Source organism: Pocillopora verrucosa, chromosome 3 (assembly GCF_036669915.1).
Source record: "Pocillopora verrucosa isolate sample1 chromosome 3, ASM3666991v2, whole genome shotgun sequence".
Classification (NCBI taxonomy): Eukaryota; Metazoa; Cnidaria; class Anthozoa; order Scleractinia; family Pocilloporidae; genus Pocillopora; species Pocillopora verrucosa.
Window position 1 is genome coordinate 9,037,928 of NC_089314.1, and position 17,667 is coordinate 9,055,594.

The 17,667-nt window shown below is 37.0% G+C and overlaps 1 protein-coding gene across 1 annotated transcript; it reads left to right on the forward strand.

Annotated features, from left to right (window-relative positions):
• The first annotated feature begins 345 nt into the window (after positions 1–345).
• On the forward strand, positions 346–11,220 carry LOC131791293 (uncharacterized). The gene is made up of 10 exons (XM_066164028.1): positions 346–671; positions 1,896–2,180; positions 3,084–3,431; positions 3,753–3,901; positions 4,770–4,914; positions 5,757–5,845; positions 6,561–6,795; positions 7,685–7,799; positions 8,561–8,615; positions 9,226–11,220. The coding sequence occupies exons 1-10, from the start codon at positions 581–583 to the stop codon at positions 9,307–9,309; spliced, it is 1,596 nt and encodes a 531-aa protein (XP_066020125.1). The 5' UTR covers positions 346–580; the 3' UTR covers positions 9,310–11,220.
• Positions 11,221–17,667: the final 6,447 nt, after the last annotated feature.

The window sequence follows — 17,667 nt, forward strand, 5'->3', positions numbered from 1 at the left end:
AAATTTATTCAAGCCAAGGTTTAAACTTGAGAATTTTCCTTTGTTATGAAAAGTAAAAATTTATTCTATTTGTTGAGGATAATTTCTGTTTTTTCTTCTCTGCAACTTAATTTTGACGCAATAAAAGCTCTAATGATAGCTTCGTGAACTTGCTTAGAACTAAAGCTAGTCTTCCACGTTTTTGTTAAAGTGAATTACCTCAATTTTTTCAGATTTCCTTCATTTTGGTATTGCCGCCAAACGCCAATTTCACGCGCGGGGGCTTAGTTAGTTCCCAGGCTTGTCAGGAACTAAGAACAGATACTTCATATAGTCGTAATTGAAAAGCATTCCTGACAACCACGAGGGCGGAAGTGAAAAGTGACAGAAAATAACAGTCTTTCGAAACCGAAATTGGCAATCGACTGTGGATGTTCTGTGATACTTATGGCAAACCGATTAGGGGAGATTAATTTTACAAGCCAAGAGTTATTTTAATGAAGTAATTTTGGTTACATTTTGCGTAGGAGACGAGATTTTCCTAATGAATCATGCAAAGGTATCCTCTATTGCGATGTTGGCACGAAGTCAATCGTAGACAATGAATTCGTACAGTTTACTTCCCTTTCACTCGATATTATTTTCGTTGCTGTCCTCTACCTACGTTTCCTCGCTAGGAAATCATTCTCGAGGTAAGATGGAAGGTTTATTTTGATAAATACACTTCTTTGGGGTTCGTTGTGTGCTTTTAGTAACTAAACCAAGCACTGTGCATATATCAATTATTTAGTTTGCGTTATAATGGACGTTGCACCTTTGAAGTAAGTTTATGAAATGATTTGGTTTAAGGTTATCGGCATGGTGAACAGGTTTGAATTGTGTTCGAATTTTAAAAGGGTGACTTAATATTTAATTTATTAAGGTTCTCTCTGTAGTTATCACTGAATTCCTTTAACGATAGAATCATAGAAGGCATGTACACGGAATATATTGAATTTGTTTGCAGGGAGGAATGAAATCCCCTCTATTTCTTTGGTTGCTCGCCAATTTTCGTGGCCCTACAGTTTCTGTTTTGTTTGGTTTTGATTCTTTTTTCATATAAGCCAGTTCAACTCTTAGGATGAAATCAGTCATTTCCTTCCCTCTTGCATAATTGAGCTGCAATTTATTTTCTTTAAATTAATGAACAAAATCAACGTGGTTCAGATGCTATCTTTTAATGAGCCCGATACAATATCGGAACTGACTTACGCTGTGTGCGAAAATGTCGATGTCTAAATTAAGTACAGATTAACGGCGTGTGAACGCCAGTTAGTTTACTTTCTGACTGGGGGTGCATTTTGGAGTTGCTATACGGAGCAATCTAGGTATGGACGTAAGTAGCAAATTTTGAAAAAGCAATTTAAATCCGAAATTAGTTTCAACAGTCAACTTAAAATTTCTCCATTCTTTAAAACTCTTGCCAGGATATTGTTCTGAAATGTCAAAGAGAGGTGATATACATGTCATCTGTTACTAAAACGTTTGGTACATCTTTGGTCTGCCTATTAAGTACATGTACTTACGTTATATATAGGAAAATCCTACTTTGCAACTACTTTCCACACACTAATATTGCCCAAATGATTTACAAATTATAGAATGTTTGCTCAAAACCTCATCAGTTGATTGCTGTAGACTTATGTTTAAATATTAAATGGTAATAAATTGACATGGTTTTCGACAAAACTAGTTTTGTTTAAATCACATATAGGCAATATTAGTGAGTCACCTTTAGTTAGTAAATGCAGATTTGGATTTAAAGAATTATTTATGAGATGTTTACTTATACTTTTTTGGCTTTGGCAAGTGAAATCTCCCAGAACCTTATCATTATAAATTTAGTGAAAATAACAATTACATTGCTTTTATTTCAGCTTCATTTGTCACAATTGAACCAGGGAGCCCTGACAATTCATACTTTGTCTTAAGGGGCTCTGTATTTCTGTTAAACTGCACTGTAAGATCTGGATTTGGACAAAGCCCTAATGTATCCTGGAAGCACAATGACAAATGGTTGTTTGATCGAGCGAAAAAAATTGATGATTCAACAGTTCAGTTGCAATTATTGAATGCAAGTGCCCATGATAATGGAATTTACTGGTGTGGTCCAGTATCTGGTGATAAATCCCAAGGAGTAAATATCTCAGTCACTGTGGCAGGTAATAGTCTGTTTTAATTTCACTTTGATATAATTTATACTTATTGAGAACTTTTTTTTGATATGATTTCAGTGCAGTTTATTGTAAGAATTATGGTCACTGTGTAAATACCAGAACTCCTCCAAATCTCAAAGAAAGACAAAACTAAACATTGAATTTAAAGCCACATACATACATGGATAAATTACAAAGGAAGAATGTTTTAAAAAAAGCAGTAAATGGTTTGAACCTAGAGGTAACTGTTGATAAAGTATTCTGATTGTCTGAGTGAGAGTAATCTTGAAAAGGATCAATGACTTTGTAATTAGCAATGGCAGACATTCCAACAACCTGAGATAAAGTAATTATTAGATCAGTCAAGTTCTTAAAATCAAAGTTTACCTCACTTAGTACTGGGTACTCACTGGACAGTGTTTTGTGAATTTTTTTTTTTTTTGGTTATTTTGTTTGTTTCACTTGTTTAAAATTTATTGAGACATTTAAGTTTGTAATAAGACACACTGTGTATCAAAAACACATTAAATACCTAATATTCCCTGGACTTTTATAAGCAAACTAGAAATCTTGTAGGCTTCAATTTAAATGTACAAAAGGCTTTATTGCATTTAACTCCTTCAATTACCTCATGATTCTCCTTTTCAATTAGCTTTTATATTATAAAGTGTGATACTTTATCCCTTTGTCCCTAAAATGATTAGAAACCAAGTTCTCCTCACAGTAACACCCTGAATCGAGCAATCACCAATTAAAGAAGCTTGGGATTGTTAAACAAATTCTCCTCATCAGCACAATAGATATATAGAGAACAGTAATATGCATATGATGGTATAAATTAGTTATTTAAAGCCAATTTCCGTGGAGACTCACACAGTCATATAAACTATTCTGACTTTTGCTTTCCAGATCCACCAAGTTCCCCACGGAATTTAAACCTCAAAATCTATGGTGTTTATCCATTTACAGATGTCTGGATACTGTGGTCATCTTCCAGCTATACTGGTGGTTTACCTGTGAACTACTCCATCAAATTGTGCAATGACAAACCTGACAACTCATGTCAGAAAACTGCCTGCAGGTTGATCAACATAAAAGAATGCCAGCCTGTAAACATTCTCAGCACTACAATTAATTTCAAGTGTATTCTGAAAACTTTCTTAGATGCCTGTGACTATAATATTTCTGTTATGGCCACAAATGCTGTTGGAAGTGCACAAAGTCTAATTTACCTGCCATATATCTCTACAAGTTCAGGTATTTTTTTCAAAGTGCTTCTTCATTAATTTAGGATAATTTTAGTATTGCTAATAATATCACAATCCCCATAATGATTTCTGTCATTAAACCTTCAACTCCTAGAATCTGATTGTTAATTGTCTCATCCAGCTCAGTGTTACACATTTCCTGGTAAATTAGTTACAAAAATTTGGTGTTAGATCAAGATGACAGCTTCTGCCTGATAATTTTGAGTAATCTCATTACCTGTTTGCTGGATTAAATATTTTGATAATTTAACAAGACGTTACATGTTATTGTCACTGCTGGAAAATTAAAAGGTTAATGTTTGTCTTTCAGTTACACCCAAGCCTCCTGAAAATTTTAGTGTTGAGCGCACAGATAAAGAGGGTGAATTACGTGTGCGTTGGAGAGCCAGACTATCTTGGGATCTAGCCGACCAAAATTATACAGTGCTCTATCATGCCAAAGGGGAGATTAAAAATAGGGTATGTTTAGGTAAACATTTTCTAACTAATTTTTCACACATCACCCATTGTAAATGAAATGTTACTGACTAAGAGAACTGTCCTCAAAGCTTTAATAAAATTAAATGAACAAATCAAATTTACATGTCAAGATAAAAAACTGCATCAGTAATTTGTGAAGAAAGAGAGAGGGGGGGAGAGGAGTGGGAGAAGTTATAGCTCAAGACAGGTGAATGAAAATTGGCAGAAAGAGTGGGAGAATGGAAATTGGCAGAAAGAGTGGGAGAATGAAAATTGGCAGAAAGAGTGGGAGAATGAAAATTGGCAGAAAGTGGGAGAATGAAAATTGGCAGAAAGAGTGGGAGAATGGAAATTGGCAGAAAGAGTGGGAGAATGGAAATTGGCAGAAAGAGTGGGAGAATGAAAATTGGCAGAAAGAGTGGGAGAATGGAAATTGGCAGAAAGAGTGGGAGAATGGAAATTGGCAGAAAGAGTGGGAGAATGGAAATTGGCAGAAAGAGTGGGAGAATGAAAATTGGCAGAAAGAGTGGGAGAATGGAACTTGGCAGAAAGAGTGGGAGACTGGAACAAAAAACAAAAACTGGTCTGAGAAACCTATGTCAGTAGCATAAAAAATGATTTAAAAATTGTTTTTTATGTATTGATTTATTTTTCATGTTTCAAAATGGCTATTCACTGTTTTTATTGTATGCACAAGTCAAACTATTTATTCATTCAGGTGGACATTTATTTCTTTAATCATCAGGGCCAATTTTATCATGATTACTAAATTAGTTAATGTCATTATTATTAAAATAAGAGAATATCAAAAGTAATTTTTTAAATTAGTATTAATACACGAACTTTTTAAATGTTTGTTTCATTTCAGACAAGTTCTAGATCCAATAAAGAATTTACACTGCTCACTGGACTGAAAGACTTTACAGAGTATTATCTTTATGTCGTGGTCAGATTAGATGAATCAGCCTGGAGTGAAGCCATCGGGCCAAAAATTGTCAGGACAAAAGCAGGCTGTATGTCTTTTTAATAGTTGTTGCCCTTGTATCTATGTAGTCCAGGCCATAATTTCTCATTTCTTCTTCAACCCACACTTGGTTACAGAAATGTTCCCTGTTATTTGCAAACTGTTGAGTCACCTTGCACATTGTCTAAATATGAATCATTTTCATGGGTGTATTTGCAATGGCATCCAATATGAGTAAGCAATTCTTGTTTTTCTTGAGAGTATAAAGTGCCATGTCTCTTTAACCTTTTAAGTGCCATGTACCTATCATTATGCTCATTTTTCTCTTTTGCCATTGGTCACTCTGACTCTTCTTTTCTAAGGACTTCCTTATCACCTTCTCCCTCTTGTCTTCCACCTTCTTGTACACATTGCCTCTTTGTTTCTTTTCTCATCAGCCTAATTGTCTCGTGGGACCTGTTTCTCTAGAACAAGTTCTGGCACCCTAACCAGTCCATTTTGTTTCTTTAGCTGATAGTTTTGTTTGTATAGTTTTCAAAACTTTTGAAACTCCCATCTGGAATGAAAACAGAACAGCCATAGGGGCCCATAAAGTACAAGGACCTTCAAGAAACAGGCCCCTGGCAGGTCACTTCCCTAAACTATACCCCCATTTACTGACCTTTTCTTGATCTTGCCTCCTTTCCCTTCACTCTAATTCCATCCTTTCCTTTTACAATCTATTTCTCTCTCTTTTCCTTAACTTCACTTTAACTCTCCTCCCTTCATCCTTTGCTCCAATTTTTTTCTGTCTTGATTAACCCTCTCTCCAATCTCGCAATCCTTTACCATATTCTTCCATTCCCTCCACCCCTCTACAGCTGTAGATGACATCAATCATTTTGATTACAGATCCAGTCAATCTACCAAAGGTGATAAGAGATTATTCGTTATCCTTTCCGGGCAATTCTGGTCTCAGGAATGTATCAGTGGAATGGGAGGTGGGTTTTAAACCTTAATTCTTGATACCTAAAATTTCTTTTTAGAACACAATCATGTCTGGGTGTGTACACTTCAAACTGGATTTTTTTCAATTTGAAAATTGTTCATCATTGAAATTGCTATACTTCAATTTGAAAATCATTCAGGCACAAAACTTGTGGTCTAAGGCTAAAGAATCGTGGTAAACTCATAGTTTACAGGCTTTATATTTTTCTCTAATGATTGAGATAATCTGAGTGATTTTTTCTTTTGGGAAAGGCTTTTCTGAAAAAAAATTCAATATATTGTCTGAAGTAAAGCAAGAGTTCATGGGTTTTGTTTTATCTATCCACTGTGATTAGTCCAGAAAAATTATGCCATTTTCTTTACTATTCAGATGCAAAACTAGAAACCAATGGTGCCTTGGCTACACGCATTTCCAAGGCTTTTAACACTTTAATTGTTTTTACTTTGAGTTCTGATTTGCTCCTTGTGATTTTTTGTTCCATGATTGGGAAATTTAATTGTTATCACTGGTACTTGGTTTTGGTTTTTACCACACTCAGATGAGATGGGGCCCTCTTGGCTGCCTCGTGAAATAATTTGTTTGTTTGTTCTTTGCTATTATTCATCATTCAATCTCTTTGGGAGGGGAGTGCTTCTCATAGTGATGTCTGGTAGTAGAGATTTGATCTAATGCCACCATGATGATGACAAAAGGTAATTGTCTCTCAGCCGGCAGATACCTCATCATGGCGGGGCAATCCTGGTCAGTATGTGATTTCATGCGCATACCATGTTGGCCAGAGGAAAGTTAAAGGTTGTAGTTATACTACTGATGCCAAAGCAACCAACATTACTTTACCAAGATTGGAAAATGCACACAGCTATGATGTCTTCATGATCATGCGTAATATGGAAGGAAAGTCCAGCACACGCAGATTGTTTCATGTCATTAAGAAAGTGCAAGGTGGGTGATGAAAAAGAGCAGAATGTCATGTAGGGCAAATGCAAATAAAGTGCAAAGCATGAATCTTCATTGCCACTCACCCCTTGATATGATCCTTCTTTGCATAAATGTGGTATTACCTGCCTGAGTGTGATTTTTATGAGTTCATTGTTTTGGCACTGGTGACTTTACTCAGGATTATGAACCCTGGAATGTAGAAAAGTCAGCATATTTAACCCTTTACACCCTAACTGGATCATTATGCATATTCTCCATTCTGTTTTCTATACATTACCTAAGTTCTAACAAGGAGAATTTGTAAAACCATCAAGAGCTTCGTTAGTTGCTGATCATTTCCTTTATTCTTGTGACTTAAACATTTGTTTCAGGGGTGATATTGTAAGGAGAAATTAGAACCTTGTCACTCTTAGGGATTAAAGGGTTAAACCTGATGGATGACAACCTTGAAAACTATGAACCAAACAAAAGGAACCTGAACAATAAAATAACAAAACTACAGCTCAAAGGATTACAAATATTTTGCTGAAAATACCCACAATAATAATTACCTACGCCTATCAGAAAAAACAAAGAAACTTATAATAATAATGAATGTTCTATAAGCACAAATACAATGACGAAAAATTAGAAGACATGACAATTACAGTTTTTCAAGTTTCTAGACACATCACCTCCTGTATATACAGTAACATTAACCTACACGCATGTGTTCTTAATATAACTGGGAAAACACAATCAGAAAACATTTGTAACTTTTCATGTTGTGAAAATACATCTTACCCAAAGTTTTGATCAGTGATTGTGATAATTTTTTATTATTGGTTTAGTTGTGTGAAAGTTTTTTTTTGAAATAGACTCCTCAATCACTGCTCTCTCTTTTATTCCTCAGAGACCCAAACAACAACGACCCAAGAAAGAAAATTAAGTAGCGTAGAAATTGCCGGGCTTACTATTTCAGTTCTCGTAGGATGTACGATAGCTGGAGTTGCTGTTTACTTTGTAAGGTATGAAGATGAATTTCTGTTGGTTTTTAGGGTGGAAGGAAGGGGAGGGGGGGTAAGACAGTAAGGGATGGCAGTGTGAGAGGGCAGGGAGCTCAGGAACCAATCAATCCCCTATCCCTGGCGGGATGGAAGTTTTTTTTTTGAGGGGGTGGGTGGGGGGGAAGAGATCACACGGAATTTAAAGGAAACAGAGGGGACATCAGTCGTCGTCGCCAACAGAGTATGAAGTGGGGGGTAGGATAGGTATTGAAAACTGACTACTAATTAACTGCCAATGATGAGGGTGTAGATCATAAGAATATTACAGAACCTTAAGGAAGGATCACGTAAGTCTTACCGTGACACAATCAAAATCCTCCAGAGAGGGTGGCAGAGAAGTATTGGGAGTGAAGGATAAGGAAACAGATGCAGATATGGAGAAAGAAACTGACAAAGGTGTTTGATTTTGATAAAGGAATAATGAGAAAAGAGACAGAGATGGAGAGGGAGAAATAGATGAGAAGGAAGGAAGGAAGGAAGAGAGAAACGAAGGAATGGAAAGAAGAGAGCAAAAGAATAAGAAGGAATGTGAGAGCAAGGGATTGAGAGGGCGAGGGTAGAAGGGACTTGTTTGGAAGGAAGCTGAAATAGAAATGAGGGTAAGCTGTGTGGGACAATGAGAAAGTATTGGTAACAGCACAGTATTCCAAAATATTCCAGTAATTATCTCACAGGACTTTATCATTATCTTTATCCAACGTTTTTTTTTTTCCTAATGGTAGAAAATGGGGACGCCGGCAAACACCTCTGATGCCCTTGAAGGACATTCAGCTAGAGGTAAGTATTTTTTAGAAGGTGGGGGGAGGGTTTTCCTTTGGTGTCTACGTGTGGTTAATAGAGGCAGAATTGAATAGCTATATGAAAACATCCTTCAAGGTACAAAAATAGTCATAATAGCACTTTTTTCTTAGATGTTTAGTCGAAATATTTGCTCAAACGGTTCATGCGTCTTGTTTTACTTTTTTCGTTTATTTATGCGCTTATTGATATATTTATTTCTTCCTTATACTCATGAGAAGCACTTGCGGATTTGTAGAAGGAAGTTCGTTTTTACGTCGGAAAATTGTCTTCAATAGTTGCGTCGGTGTATTCGTTTCTGTTCACCAATAGCTTAGACCATGTGGATTTAGTTTCGGCGAAGTAGCGCGGTTTGCTCATTTCTTCCGCATACTTCTATGATAAAACCGTTGAGTTCCCACACAAGCGCGTTTAATATCGTGTTTTTGTAGCACAATTCCGCTCGAAAACATTTGTCTTATTCACATTCGTTTTTGTGTCATGAGCTGGGACGGCGTGTGTTTCTAATTACAAACTAAGCAGTGTCAACTTCAATGATAGTCCGTGTTGATTATCACCAAGTCACTTTTGGATCCTTTTTATTTTCCAGCCGCCGCCGGTAGAGTATGACTACATCGCTGAAGCGAACAGCAAAGACGCTAATGGGGACTACAGTCAACTCTATGACAAGTAGTATTGGTGTGATTGATATCGGATGACTGTCACACGCGAATTAGTGTTTTCAAATAATAACTGTTGATCCTTTCTCTCCCAAAATAGGATTCCTAATGCTCAGTTGGATATAAAGAGTTAAAAAAATACCAGAAGACTGGTTAGCAGAGGTGACTGGTTAATAAAAATGACTGACAAGGATTAGTGGACGAGCAATCCCTGCTTTTAGGCGAAGTCTGAGTCCGTCAGTGGAAAACAAATTGATGTCAGTGCGCCGCGCGGAACTCTGGGAGTCAGACGCCCTAGCATCCATTTTTTTCCTCTAGTTGTGTTTTATCCGCACGACGAACTTCTCCGAAATGCAGGGATTGCTCTTAGTCTAGGCAACAAGTGAAGATTAAAAAAAATAGCGAAAAACAGAAAATAAAACGGCAATGCAATATATGTTGGAGGCTCTCGTGGAGAATCAGCGGAACGCTTATATTGATCTGTTGGTTCAAAATGATTGGAATAGTTTTAAATGCTGTGCTTGGACTGTGAAGCGAAAAAGCTAGCAGTCACATTGAAACAAAGAATCTGTTGGCTTTACGAAGCAGTCACCTCTGCCACCCAGGGGGAAGATCAATTAATGAATCTTCTCTGTGAAAACTTGAAGCTTCCGTTTGAAATAGTTTTATAGCGATTCCAGAAGAATTAAGAAAAATGTTAAAAGGAAAAATTCGTGGCACTTAAGATAATCTTTGTTCCTCTAAATTACCTCAAGAATTAAGGTAAGCAGAGAAAAAAGAGATTAACGAAAAGTTTCGGTTCGTTCTAAACGAATGAAAAGTCTAATTTTTATATATCTTTAACTATCTGAAAAATTGCGTATAATCAGTTCATGAAGTTATATAGTTTCTAATTGAGAAGCTTCCTGAAGTTTTTACTACAACTCATTTCTATGCTAAAATTCACTCTCGTAAAATCTTAGAAAAAATGAATTGCACATTCGTATGTGTCGGAAAAAAGATTTTTCATAAATGTTCAGATTGATTTGCGAAACGATACTTTTCTCTGTATTTGCTCTTTATAAAAAATTCAACCACGTTAGGCATTTTTCCAACCCTCTTCAGTGCATTCTATGTTATTTCGCGATTCAAAGAGAAGAACACTGGCTCTAGGTCTTATTTCGAACGGCTGTTTTTATAGATCCTTAAATTATTGTAGTAGTTTTTTTTATCTCATATTATAATTTTTATAGCGATTAGAATCTTATTATATAAGAAAAGTTAATTAGAGTCAATTTCAATTGAGTGTCTTAAAGTAATCCGAAAATGCATTAGTTTTGCTTTAATTCGGTCTATGTTTGGTCCAAAAAACTTGCGTCACTCTCAACCAATCAGATGCAAAACTGAAGTTAATCATGACTACGTCGCCCACGTTTTCCCGCGCTTTGGCGGTTTGCCTCGTTTAGTTTGAGTCCTCTGTTCTAATTAGTCATTTGGTTTTGCGACACTCAATCGAGAAGCGCTCTGAAAGTTACTTTTCGTAATGTATATACTTGGCAATAGTTATAAGCCCGTAGTTTAAGATCCATGATTTAGTGGAATTCCTCAATCTCCTACCCCAGGGGTCTCCTGGTCCCGCATTATCTTTTCCCTTTGATATGTTCGACCTCTGCTACCTCAGAACTCCATCCAAGATGAAGTTTAATTAGCAGGATCGTACCGACTTATACGAATTACATTTGTACTGGCACAGTTTGTGCATAGAGGCTTTATAAACTTTTTTTTTTCTTTTTCTTTTATAAGTTAAATTTTCAAGTTACTTTTCTCTGCTCTGCTTTGCTTTTGTCGACATCAAAGGAAAGAAAGATGAAAATAAACAAAGAAGCTGGAGAAAAAGCGTTTGATTCAAAATAATATTTTTTGTGAATAAATTTTTTTAATCATCAGTTGCTGTTGCTGTGTGTAAGTCTCCTAATTGACGTTGACTCCCAGAAGTGATTTACATGAAAGTTCTCTCTACAGTATCCTTACATTGTTCAACAAACAGGTATAATGAAAATGCTCAAAGTCATCAGGAAAAAGTTGTTATCCTGATCTGACTTCAAATTCTCGTAACTAATTTTCAAGGAAATGTGTAGCAGCTAAAGGGGAGAAGTCACAATCAGATCTTAAAGAGTTGAATTACTTCTCTGAGCAAAACCATATACTTTAAAAGCGCAAAGCTGATGGTCCTATCCACCCTGTTAGCAGGTTGCATCCTGGGATAATTTAGCATGTCGCGTTGGTCTCGCGTAACACGGTGAACAAGTTCCAAGGATTAAGAATCATATAGTGCGCTCGTAAGTGACCATGCGCTCCTCCCAAGAAAATCATCTTCAGTATAGAGGATTCCACCCTGCAAATATTTAAGCCACTGGAGATTTCAACCACATCTGCAAGGGCCTTTGCTTTATCAATCCGTTATAAATCTCCCATTTTCCATTTGAGAAATCTTATGATTAAAGCATTCTGGAGATATTTTACCGGCTCTGCTAGAAGTTCAAGCAACTGGAGATTTCAACCGCGCCCACGGACTCCCCATAAACTACAAATCTTAAACCTGGGATAATTTAGCATGTCGCGTTTGTCTCGCGTAACACGGTGAACAAGTTCCAAGGATTAAGAATCATATGGTGCGCTCTTAGGTGACCATGCGCCCCTCCTAAGAAAATCATCTTCAGTATAAAGGATTCTAGCGATATTTCCACCCTGCAATTGTGTAAGCCACTGAAGATTTCAACCACACCTGCAAGGGCCTTTGCTTTATCAATCCGTTATAAATCTCCTATTTTCCATTTGAGAAATCATCTTATGATTAAAGCATTCCGGAGATATTTTACCGGCTCTGCCAGAAGTTCAAGCAACTGGAGATTTCAACCGCGCCCACGGACCTCCCATGCACTACAAACCTTAAAAAGAGGGTGTTTCCTAGAGAATATTCTTTGATTATATTTGACGAGCATGATATTCGATATACTGAGGTAGGAAAGACACTCCAGGGGAAATTAGAGGAGAGACTTCCGTTTATGTCCAATACAGTCCCAAGGTGGTTTACTGAGAAGTATCCAGATCTACATAAGAATTTTGTCCATAATTCCAAAGTGCTGACCACATTGTTTGACGTGTATGCTACACTGCGTCACATCCTGTCGTATCCAAATTACCCCGGTGATACAATAACTGGTCAAAGTCTGTTTACTAAAATTTACAAGCGGTCACCTCTATCAATTAAGAGGTCGTGGTCACTCTTTACCAAGTCCCAACGGCCTGTTTGTATTGTTCTCCATCCGTATCCAAAGGTCACTTACAGTGCAACCACTTATATGAACTAAAAATGATCTTTTAATGAAAATTCAATCCATTTTTATCTCTCAAAATTTATGCCAGTAGTAGTTTTTAGCGAGGTTTTGGATATTAGTAATCAGCGATGGGCATTTTTGTCGTTTTTTATCATACACACTTACATCGTTCTAATGTCAAAAAAACTTGATGTTGAATGATTTTTACATGTACGTCATATTTCACGTAAGGAAATTCGAAGAAGCTCCGTGATGACATACTGAGATAAACGGGGTTGACTTCGAATTAAGGGCCTGGAAACATAATTGTAAAAAACAAAATAAATAATCCTATTTGGCTGAGCTGTAGTTCCTCATCCATATAAGGAGCTGGTCTCAAACTTCCCCACAACGTTAGCGTAGTAATGACAATTGCATACACGCACACGATTTTAAACTTCAATCCTTTGGTTGACGCATGTTTGAAAATGTTCGCATGCAAAAAATAGAGAGTTGTATTTTGAGCGCTCGAAATGTACCCGGTTAGAGCTTAGGAAAACTTGATCCAGCCACGTAGTCTGGTGCGTTTGTTTACCGGTACTTTTTTCAGGTTAAGGCAAGCTTTGTTGTTATTCACGTGACAGTGCCTTACTGGTGTGCATGCCATAGTATAACTTCAATTGCGTGCACTGTTAAAAAAATGTTGAAAGGACAACGAGTACATCTTACGCCCTCAAACCGAATGCAGTTACGTTGCCTCTGCTTCACTTTTAAAAGCCTATCGAAGACATATTGAAGTCATCCGTTGCTTTGTTCTTATTAGTACAAAGTTTGTTTAACATAAACGTGTAACAAGTTACACAAACAGCAAAACGAGACAATTTAGTTAATTTGTTTTTCTATTTCTTTCATAGACAAAAATAAACATTTCAGCTTGGCCAACTTGAAAAAAATAAGAAATAAAAAACCAGACCACTAACCTTCCTGAACACTACAATCTTTGATGGGAAGAACTCAAGGGGATGATAGCTCTTACGGGAAACGGTTAACTTTTTTCCCATTTTGAAGCTATCGGTTAACCCAAAATGAAACAAAATAACACATTCTACTCAGATGGAAAACATTAACGGTGATTTTTCTTACGACCAATGGTTAAAATTTGTCAAATTTTTTTCGCCTGACGGTTTTTTTTAGCGATAGCGACCGGTTAACCCCATTGAATCCGTCTGTCAACTGTTATTGAAATAACTTTTAAGCCTGTGCCTTTTACTAGCAGTAAATTTCAAAATCACTGCCCAAGGACATTTCACTATTAAAGACCCTTTTCATTGTGAGAATATGTCCATCAGCCTCAACCACAAATTAACCAGGAGCCCACTAGCTCCTGCTAATCTAGGTATAAGTAAGTATTTTGGGGGGCCACGGTTTAAGCTAAAACCGTGGTTGTTGTTTAAAACTACTGTTCGCAGAGTGCTGCTCACTAGTTTAGTTTACAAAAAATTAATTAAAAAAAAGACGTTAATGGAGCCAAATCATTTATTTTCAGCCTTAGGCTTTTGAACTTTCATTGCTCTGCAGAGTTCATTAATGTGACACTAAAACTAAAATCAATACATTTACCAATGTTCTCTGAGGTCAACTTACTAAGATGTTAAGCTATAAATAGGACTATTAGACAGTTTGTTACCGTTGTCGCTTCATTCTTAAATGTCCATTATAACAATAATTATGCCTTTTTTGTACGATGTAACTGCTCAAGAAAGAGCCTTTTTTAGACGCTTTTAATGCATCGAACACTTCGTCTTCACCTTTCCACACTGATAATTAGAACTTTTAAAGGTCTGTTATATTCGAAACTTCTCGAGATATGTAACGCTTTTATTCATTTTTAGGGACTTCGACGCTCGTCCGATATTCCAGGCCCTCCCGGTCTACCAGGGAGCTGTGTGAGATCAGTGCCATCCAACACCATTACCCTACAGTATTTTGCGTACCAATTAAACAAGGTCTTAAAGCAATTAAAGGGGACAAGGGAAGCCGTGGATTACTAGGCCACCCTGCATGGGCCGCGAGGAACCAGAGGCCAATGAGGAAATAGGGGCAACGAAGACCCAGGGGTGACTATAATAAAGTTCGGATATAACGCGCGCTGTCATTGGCTGAAAGAGCATGCTCTATGAGAGTATAGAGCATAGAGCTGAGCTACAGCTGTCACGCTATCTGCGAAATTGTACTATGTTCGACCTTTTCCGGGACTTCTTTTTAGCTTTTTTCCGATAGTTGAAAGTGAACTTCGGAACAAGCGAGCCGGCAAGTAGCAACAGAAGAACCAAACAAACGTTTATAAACACACCAGGCGCCGTGTTTTACGTTATTAAAACGTGAGCAGATAAGAAAATCCTCAAAGGAAAAACAAAATAGACATTCCGAGTTTTAAAGATTTTCACGCTCAGTTAGATTGCAAGCTTACGTCCGGTAATAAAACTCAAACACAGCTAACACTCGTATAGTATATAAAGTTCAGTGTTCAAAAACAAAACAGAACAAAACAGAAATGATGAAAAATATAACCAAACTGGCATAACTGTTAAAATTCATATTAATCATGACGGTGTTTGAGCGAATATGATCATACTGAAGGCCATCGCTGCTCACTCATCATGGCGATCTCCGCTCATCACGGTAAAGCAAGCCTCAGAAACTACATTTGCCGCCCTTCAAGTGAAAAAATAAGAGCTTGCTCTGATATCCTTTCCGATGCATTGGGTGGAAAGTCACATCAGTCACTGCAGCCGAGTTTTGCGGTGCTGTCATCCTGAGCGATCTTCATATTCCGGTGAATTCGGCTGTCGTTCATTCAAAAAACACTCGCCTTGAACAGTTTGTTTTCTACCTTGTCATGTGAAAAAACTCGCATGTTTTTATGAGCCATAATTCGGCTGAATTTCACTGCACATTTCACCTCAAGATTTTGTATTAGAGACTTAAAAACTTCAGGCAAAAGTGTTAAATTCGACCTGCTGAACTATTTCAGTTTGTAAACTATCGCAGAACGTGAACTTTAATGGTTTGACACTTTTGACAGCTTTAGTCTTGTACAGCCAATCAGATTATTTGAACCATTCTGACAGGGATTCTGATTGGCTTATTGTAGCGTGCTTTATGAGAGTATAGAGCATGCTAACGACACTGTTGTTCGCTATGGAAATAAAGTTTGTTTTGAAAATTGAAAGTAATGCTTAGAGAATTTAATGGATTCTTTATTATAAAACAAATAGAGAAGCCTTGGATGTGCTCTCTTCTGTTATGAAGCACGCAGGAGGCGGCTAGAGCACGAAAGAATGTAGGGCGAAACACGAGACGTAGTCGAGTCTTTCTCCCCACTTCTTGATTAAATTATTTATTAAATGGACGGAAATTTCGATTGATGACAAATTTGACGATAGAATCTCTGAAGAAACATGAGATACGTTAAAAGGATTTTTTTATGCATTGAAAAGAAGATACATATAGCTAAATGCTTGTGGGATAATTATTGCTCCTGACGTAGACCATTCCATTGGATGTAGTCTTCCGTAGAAATTATAGATAAACAGTCATAAAGAAACATAGGTGACGTGCAGTCGGCTTTGTAGAAGCATTGCACTAAAAGATGGACGGAAAAATATTTGCCTCCAAATCACGTTATCTTAGTCTTTAAGAAATAAGAACATTTGTTTTTTTTAAGAGGGTTTTTAGAGGGCCCGGTAACGAATCCTACAATCTGATTGGTTCTTCACCCGGTCAGTATTTTCCTATATCTGCTCACTGGCCACGGTAACACTTTCGTGAATCGCCGAATACATCCCAAATTTCGTTGCCATTTTTTATAAATATATCTCGTTTTTCCGGCTGGGCAGTATTTTAAAGCAAACACGTCAGTCACTACCTCTAGCCAATAAATAACTTATGAATCCTCTCTTTTCTCTCTCTCAAATCACTTTGGTTGACAGAAAAATATTGGTTTCAGAATGAATTTGTTTAAGCAATAGTGTCATTAGGTTGGTTGACAACAAGCGGCCTAAAAACCGTCTGCAATTAATTTTAATCGTTCACAAAAAGTACCTAGAAAGTTAAAACGTGAGGTATTTTGGTTACAGTTAAACGATGGAACTTTCATACATTAAATATATGAATTTTCTCAAACAATTTGTTTGTAATGAAAGAGCGAGCGAAGTTTTAAATTCAGTCCTACAACAAATATACGCTCTCGGTGGGTCTTTCCGAGTCCGTTCAATTTGGACATTTGTACCTTAAATTGCACAACAGAAACTGAATGAATTTATTGAGAAAAGGCCGCGTTAAATCCCCTCGTGTCTCGTTGGAGTGTGCCATTCGAATTAAGCTTTTGTGGAGGAAAGACCAGATTTACACACGCCATAGCAGCAAACAAACGAGCAAACTCTCACAACTTCAAAATAAAAAATTTGAATTCACTCACAATCACTTTCCCCGCCGTTTACTTAATGAATAGAGGTAAATCTTCGTACATGAATGAATCGTCGATGAGAGTGAATAATACTTTCCGTTATATCATTGAATGTTTTTGAAGAAAACATTGTCGTGACAGTCCTTGCTAAACTAGTTCCGTTATTTTTCAAATGTTCTTGCGCTTTTTTTTCCCTTACGCGCTCTCTAATTGACAGGTGTCAGATTGTGACAGATACTTGTAAAAATAATGTTTCAAAGTTTTTTTGGAGGCCTTTTAAATCGCCTTTATCCTTACGCAAATGAAAATGTTTCGCTGAGGCATTTCTCTTTGATTTGCATCACCTCTATTTAACTACCATTTACTTGCTCAAAAATTGTTCAGTTTATAGAAGATCTTGCCGTATTTACAGCCCTTAATCATTAGGGTTCTTTCGGAAAAAATTTCGTCAAGTTTAAAAAAATAAATATGTTATTTACCAGCAAAGGGTCGGTCCGTATGATAAAAAACTGTGACCTCGGTCTTGAAAATGCTGCCCTCAGCCTACGGCCTCGGGTAGTATTTTTAAGACCTCGGTCATAGTTTTTCACCATATGGACCTCCCAGCC

Bases quoted from the DNA above. Each gene is read 5' to 3' on its own strand.
- LOC131791293 (XM_066164028.1), top strand. From the start codon at position 581: ATGAATTCGTACAGTTTACTTCCCTTTCACTCGATATTATTTTCGTTG. The intron at 2,181-3,083 runs GTAATAGTCTGT...TTTGCTTTCCAG, and splicing joins TATCTCAGTCACTGTGGCAG to ATCCACCAAGTTCCCCACGG. The intron at 6,796-7,684 runs GTGGGTGATGAA...TTTATTCCTCAG, and splicing joins TGTCATTAAGAAAGTGCAAG to AGACCCAAACAACAACGACC.